Here is a 7,018-nt window from a genome sequence, read left to right on the forward strand (position 1 = left end):
TGCTGGTTGTGCACCCCAGACACTGACACGGCTCTTTTAGTTTCTGCTCATGACCTTCCTTTCCTCCTTGGGCAGTCTCAGGTCAGGGATATCCAGGAATCACCACGGGATAAGTTTCCTTCGGAGGCAGCGCTCTTCCCATCTCACATCTCTTCCTGCGGGGCTGCATCTCGCCCTGCTCGTCAAACTGAGGGTCACACCACGCCAGGTACAGGCGGGTGGAAGCCGGGTAGGCGCGGGTGTAAGCCTGTCACCCTGCGGCGGGGTCTGGTTATTCAGGCTTAGATCTCTGTTTAGATCCTTCCCCACTGCTGGCCTCTGCAGACATCCCGGGCACTCCAAAACCTCTGCTTGCTCCCTGGTTTTCTCCAACACATAATCCCAGCTTTTCTTCCTTCCTTTGCTGGAAGAAACATATTTCCTCCTGCTTCATCCTTCCTGGGAGGGATTTGGAAGTATTGCACCTGGAATCCTGCAGAAGCCAGAGTGTTCAATGGGGCATTAGGTGGGTTCAGTGTAGAAAGGGTCAGCGTAACCGTAAGCAGATGGTCTGGATACATCCCCTGCTTTGGGAAGCCCCATTGCCTGTAGCTGCCAAGAGCCAGGAGTAAGGTATAAGAAAGAGCAGCCGCTCTAAATATAGCCTGATCCTACAAGTATCTGTTACTGACCATAGTCACAAAGAGCCAGGCCGGCCAAACCCCTCCAGCTCAGCACCGAGAGCCAAGGCAGGAGCAGGACACAGCTTCAAGACTGAGAGTCAGAAGACAAGGGGTCCCTGGAGTTAAACCTCCAGGGCTGGGTATAGCCAAAGTTTCCCCAATAAGGCAAGATTCCCTGTGAGGAAATGCAGCATTAGGAAACAGCAGCTCTCCCTAATACATCACCCAGTGCCGTGGATGTGCTGCAGGATCCTGGAGCTGCCCTTGACCACCCGTGTAAGGCTTTCTGCACAGGGATCTCCTGCAGGCACAGTGCAAAGCACAGGTTGGTTCCTCCAGGATCACAACCACAACATGGTATTCCCACAGGGAGATGGAGGGACCCCTCCTCACAAGTAAGGAGCCAGAAAAACCCCTCTGCAGCTGGGATGCTTCTCCTGGGGAGGGCTGTAGATGTGTTTTCTGCCTTGCCTCCTCCTTGCTCCCTGCAGCAGGGTCTCCTCTTCCTCTCATTAGGGCTGGTCTGCAGTGGCAGAGCTCATTCCAGCTCCTGGTGGGTAATTAGCTGGCTTGTGCTGCCTGCAAGGGAAGCTGGAGCCCAAGTTTCCAGGCAGCAGGAGCAGTGGGGGGGTGAAGAGAGAGGGTGTGGGGTGGAAAAGAACCTCCTGGGTATAAATAGCAGAGACTGGGCTCGTTAGCGTCTCATGCCATTAACCCCTTCCAGCCCTGTGCGTCAGGGTCGCTCTGAGCCTGCAATGTCTGCAGGTGGTGGCAGTGAGGTGTGGTGCAGGGATGAGGGAGAAGGGGAGGCAATGGCTTCCTTCATTTCTAGTATTTCTTGTTATTCACACACTTTACAGCACGTTTCTTTCAGGTCTCAGCAATCCCCACGTGTATTTTCGTGCAAAGAAAAGGCTCCAGATGCTGATGTGACCACGGCAGGCTGCACTCCCCACCAGGACTGCAGTGAATGGATCCTACTGGAGCAGAGGCAGGAGGAAGGACAGCAACCAGATCCTGCAGTGTCCAGCACCCCAGCAATGCAGGGCAGAGCTGCCACGCAGCCGTGTGCCTCAGGCAGATATAAGCTGACAGGCTTCTTCCAAACTGAAATATTTATGGAGCGGGAGCCACATGGCTGGTCCCAATGGCCCTGGGCCTGGCTCCCTTCATCTGCTGCAGCCGCTCCTTGGGAATGACAGATCCAGGCCACTGGGAGCAGCGAGGGGGTCATGATGATGCTCAGCCAAATGGGAAACCTCCCAGCTCCTGGCTGCAGATTCCAGGGCTGCAGAGCTACTGTCCTACCCCTAAATGCTTTCCCAAAAGGATCCCACTGGGGTTGGTGCATATTGGGGTGCAGGGAGAGGGGATTCATCCCCATTCCCACTGCCGGACCAACAGCATCAGCATCACTCTCAAAGCTGGGGTTTGGGAATTCTTTTTGCTGCAGTTTTTTCCCCTCCCTTCTCTCTCTCTCTCTCTCCTTCTGGCCTATTTTTGTCTTTTGCAGGGGCTCAGGAGTTTTCCTGAAACAGCTTTTCCGAAGGAGGCTACTCTCAGATGGACGGTCGGTGGGAAAGTCTTCGCTTCCCCCCGCCATCGCTCCTCCTACACGCCCCGTGCTGCTGCTGCTGCTCCGAGCTGCAGCCGCTTTTTGGAGCATGCAGAGGAACACAGCACCCGGGGAGCGGGAGAGGAGTAAAAATAGCCCCTTGCAGCCTGCTGGGGCCCCGCTTCTCCCTGAGGAGCTATGGCCAAGTGGGTTAGTTAGGACCGACTTCAGTCCCCCCTGCGCGTGGTGGTAGCCTTTCTTCCCATGACCCCGTTTGGAGGTGCTGCCTCCCGTGAGGAAGAGGAGGGATGGCTCTGTGGATCGACAGGGCAGGATGACACCGGGCCCCTTCTCCATCTCTGGGGTGGTGGCTGGAGCACAAGGGAAGGACAAACAGCCTGTGCTGCTGCAGGTGGAGTTATATTATTGATAGGGACCCCCCAGCTCTGGCAGGGGCACGGGAGAGCAGGGGGGCACGGAGCCAGCATGAAAGAGTGGCACATTTGGCTGGCTCCTCGGCTGGCCGGCAGGGAAGGAGCAGGATGTGCTTACCGATGTTGGGGTGCTTCAGGAGGCGGCAGATCCGGGCTTCTCGTTCCAGCTTCTGGTGATCTGAAAGAGGCAACAGCCCTAAATTAGGGTCTGGGGAAGGGAATAAGCTGCTCCTAGCTCCTGCTGTGCTCTCTCGGATGAGCTGCCAGCACAGGGAACCTGGGGGGGATGGAGCAGCTGGCAAGGAGCAAACCCATCCTTTTTCTGCTAAAGAAGAATGGGTCTCGGGACATGTTCAGCATCGGGGCCTGATGGACAGTATTCCAGCATGGATGCAGCCCCCAGCCACCGATGCCATGGGCAGTCCTGGGCTTTGGATGATCCCTCACCCGCCTCTCTCCCTGCTCTTTGCTGAACAGCCCTTGATCTCCTCCTGAATACCCTGGAACTGCCCAGGTTATCACTGCCAGCAGCACTTGCTCTGTCTTCTCTAATGCAGGCAAGCACAGGCTCCCAGCAAGGGCATTTCTAGCCCCGCATGGTACAGTTTGAACTGAAGATAAAGCTGATCAGCGAGAGATGTCAAGCTGAAACGGGGCCATTCGCTTCACTCTCTCCTCCAGCTGTTTCACATCAGGTCTTTGCTTTCTTATATCACAAAACCTGAGCTCTGAAAATCTGCTTTGCTCTGGTGCTGGTCTTCAAACAGGCAGCTCATGTCCATCTCCCCAGCTCTTGCCAGGCTCAGGGATGTGAGGCAGCAGAGCTTTGGGCAAAGCAAATAGAGCTGAGAAAAAAGCCTCTGCTCTGGGGCAGCCCAGAATGATTTGCAAATCATTTTGGGTTTTTTTCCCTGTCTCTGCACTTTTCTCCCTCCTTATACCTGCCCCAGCCACCCTGCATGGAGGTGCCTTGTCTGGAAGCATTTCATGCTAGCAGGAACCCAGAAGTGAGGATATAATTAGGGCTGCTTGTCTCTCAGTGCTATCGCTGTTACCTTGCAGGTTCACACCCCAGAGTCTCGCTCTGCATCAAACCAAACCTGGGTGTTTCTGATGCTGAGACATGAAGGCGATGCAGCCCCTTCACTGCTGGGGCTGGAGCTTCCCCAGGGCTCAGCATCACCCGTGCAGCAACTGTGGGGCTAAGCATGGGCGAGACACTCTGAGGCTTGGGGTGAATTCTGCAGCCTGGGATCTGCAAGCCAAAGGCTGGGACAGTCTTGGTGGCCTTGTTTAGCTCCCCACAATGTTCCGCCAATGGGGAACAGCCTTCCCAAGGTGCGACATGGCAACAGGGACAAGTCAGGGTTTAGGCTGTTGCTTTTCACAACCAAAATCCATTGTGGGGTGGAAAGCAAGGACAGGATGGAAGAACAGTGTGACCAGTGGGGCAAGCACTTTTCAGGGGAATGGGGGAGCTCCTTTCTGCCCCTCTTTGCTCCTGCCTGACAGTGGCCATAGGTCACTGATTGTCACTCTCTACCTCAGTTTCCCCATCTGCAACCTGGAGCCAAATGGCCCACAGGGAGTCTGATACACAATAAAGCTCCTTTGCTTGCTTAGAAGAGGCCAGAGATCACAGGGAAGGGCAGTGAATGTGACCCCCATCCCTTTCCACCACAAGCCACCCGACTTGGCTCCATCTCCCTGGCTGAGCCACGGCACCTTCAGCGCCGTGCAACCCCCCCGGGCGCTGCCCCCCTCTTTGTACCCTCGCAATCTGTCACCACCAAAACGCCTGCGAAGGCAAAGCCCGGCACAGGCGGCTTGGCGGGAGGCTGGTGTGCTTTGATAAAGTGCAGACAGCACGGGGAGGGAGTGGGAGACCAGCGAAAACCAGGCGAAGTGGAAAATGGATCAGGGAGATGAAAGAGGGGGGAAAAGATGGAGTGCCTCTAAAGGGGAAAGGACAGCGCTGCAAAGCCAGTGGCACACAGGAGAGGCTGGGAAAGGTTGTTTGTCCTATGGAGTGAGGGATCGGGATCCCTGGGCACATCCCTGTGGCTCCTTGTTTGCCTTTGAGGATTGCTCGCAGCCTGGGGAAGTGCCATCCCCTGTGGTAGCATTGCAGAACCAGGGGTTTCAAGACCATCAGCAGAAGCAGTTGGTGATTTCAACATGAAAATAACCCCAGTGAGGTCTCTCCGAGGGACAGAGGGACACGGAGCCACTGCAGGGGCAGTGCAAAGCCCAGAAGAGGATGGAGAGGGGCAAACTGCAGGAGCAGGAGAGCGGAGGCAGGAGGGAGCAGAGGGAAGGCGGCTCAATCTGCTGCTCCAGGCAGCCCCAGAAGGGCCAGGAGGCGTTTGCTGCCCACCCAAAAAAAAGAGCCGAGTGCTGAGACCAGCGCAACCAGCCTGGAGCCCCAGGAAGGGAATGGTCCACATCCCAGCATCAGTGCTGTGCTGTTTTAGCAGCACTGCGGGAGGGAGATTGCAGAGCACTGGTTTAATTTGAGGTCAGAAGGGAGTTTGTCACCGTTTTCTGCATTTCAGTTTTGCCTTCGGAGGTGAGCAATGGCGTCAGGGAGGGAAACCAGGGAGGGAGTTAATTAAACCATCCCGGCAGGGACCTCGCTCCCGGCACCCATCCTGCGCTCCCTGATGGACCCGGACAGGAGGAGCCGGAGCCAGGGGCACAGCAGCTGCTGTCCCATCCTCTCCATCCTCCTCATCACAGCTCCTCTGCCATATGCCTGGGGGAGAGGGGTCCCTGCCTGGGGGCAAGGGCTGGCTGAAGGTTTGCTGTGCTGGCTCAGCTCAGCCTTGCCCCGAGGAGCAGCCAGGACAGACCCACCAGTGGCTTTTCCTGCAGCAAAGCAGCCAACGTGCTCCACCCGAGCGATTAATGAGAGAGCAGCGAGGGGTGAGGGACCACCTCCAGGGAGACGTGAAATCAAACCCCCACTTGAAGGATCTGTCCATTTCATTGATGTAGGTACATGAGTAAGGGGACCTGCAGCCCCTGAGAGTGGGGACCGAGGGTCACCTCTCGGAGGTGATGCTCCCAAAATAGCTGTGCTACCCAGCACCCGAGGCTGGCAGAGGTTTGACTTGTGGCAGGGCTGTAACCATCATTTTGCCACAACATGTTGTGCAGGGTGGTGGGGCCTCAGAGAGAGAAATGGGGTCCTGCAGCTCCACAGGCAGGCTGGGGTCTGGGACCCCCTCAGAGTCCTCACATATCCATATTATTGGATGGGATGCAGTGAGCAGCCACTTCACTACATCCATCAAGGAGCTCAGTGTGTACCACATGGAGACAGGGTGGGATAAGGGGGTCCCTCACTGCACATTAAACACCCCCTGCCTTGCTGCACATCAAAAGCATCATCCTAGAACCATCCAAAGGGGACAAATACCCTGCTCACCTCTCAGGTCCCTGAAAACACCACCAGCACCTACCTCGAGCAGACAGCTTCTTGGTGTTGATGATCTTGGCTGCATACTCTTGACCTGCCAACACCTTCACACATCTCCGGACAATGGAGAAAGCACCCCTGGGAAGACAAGAAGCCAGAGGAAGAGATGAAGGGATTGACCTGGGCAGGGGCACAGGTCAGCCCTGAATATGCCCATGGTGCAAGAGGCAGGGATGGGGCTGAGTTCTGGGCAGGGAATGGGCTTAATTGGCTTCCCTGCACCACTGTCCTTGGGGAATGATGGGGGAATGAATGCACAATTTGCCTCTCCATGCGCCCCTGGAACACCTCAGGCACTGTGCACCTTTCCTCCTCTCCCTCCCAATCTCTGCCCTACCTATCCCCTGGGAGAGAAGGGGCAATGCTTTAGCCGGGATATTAGCTCATAAAGGACATCAGGATGGCTGCAGCCACCACGCAGCACTCGGACACTTCACTTCAGTTTGTGTGTGTGGCTTTGCACACTCTAGACCATGCAATCACAGCAGCACTTTGCAGAAGAGTGTGAGCACCAGACATGGTGCAGGCAAGGGGTGCAAGATTCCCCCCAGATGCAAAACTGGACAGGATCAGCACAGTGGACCCTGCAAGCCAGGACCACTGCAGTGGAGCTGGATGGGGACTGATGCCGCTGCCACTTGCACATGCATGAACCATTGTGCAAGGGTCTCCTGGCAGGAAAATGAGCACGGGTGTTTGGGATGCTCCAAATAAGCCTCTCTGGTCCCATACCCCACACGCAGAGCCGTTCCAGCTCGTAGCACTGAGAGCACACTGGGAGCTGCGGCACTGCACACACACACACGCATGCTCCAGCCCTGCTGAGCACAACCTTTGTACCAGGTTCCTTCCCTGCCAAACCTTTCCAATCGCTAAAATAACAACT

General features: G+C 56.1%; 1 protein-coding gene across 1 annotated transcript in view; it reads right to left on the reverse strand.

The window, feature by feature from the left end:
* LOC104402169 (calcium/calmodulin-dependent protein kinase type II subunit alpha) overlaps window positions 1-6,210 on the reverse strand; it is a gene marked incomplete at both ends in the record, with an annotated part of 13,024 nt that extends 6,814 nt beyond the window's left edge. The window contains 2 exons of the mRNA XM_010009974.1: window positions 2,770-2,829; window positions 6,116-6,210. Of these exons, the coding sequence (XP_010008276.1) occupies window positions 2,770-2,829; window positions 6,116-6,210 (155 nt within the window). The remainder of the gene's footprint in view (window positions 1-2,769; window positions 2,830-6,115) is intronic.
* Between the last annotated feature and the right edge of the window lie 808 nt (window positions 6,211-7,018).

This window comes from Nestor notabilis, unplaced genomic scaffold (assembly GCF_000696875.1).
Source record: "Nestor notabilis isolate BGI_N333 unplaced genomic scaffold, ASM69687v1 scaffold18612, whole genome shotgun sequence".
NCBI classification, from domain to species: Eukaryota; Metazoa; Chordata; class Aves; order Psittaciformes; family Psittacidae; genus Nestor; species Nestor notabilis.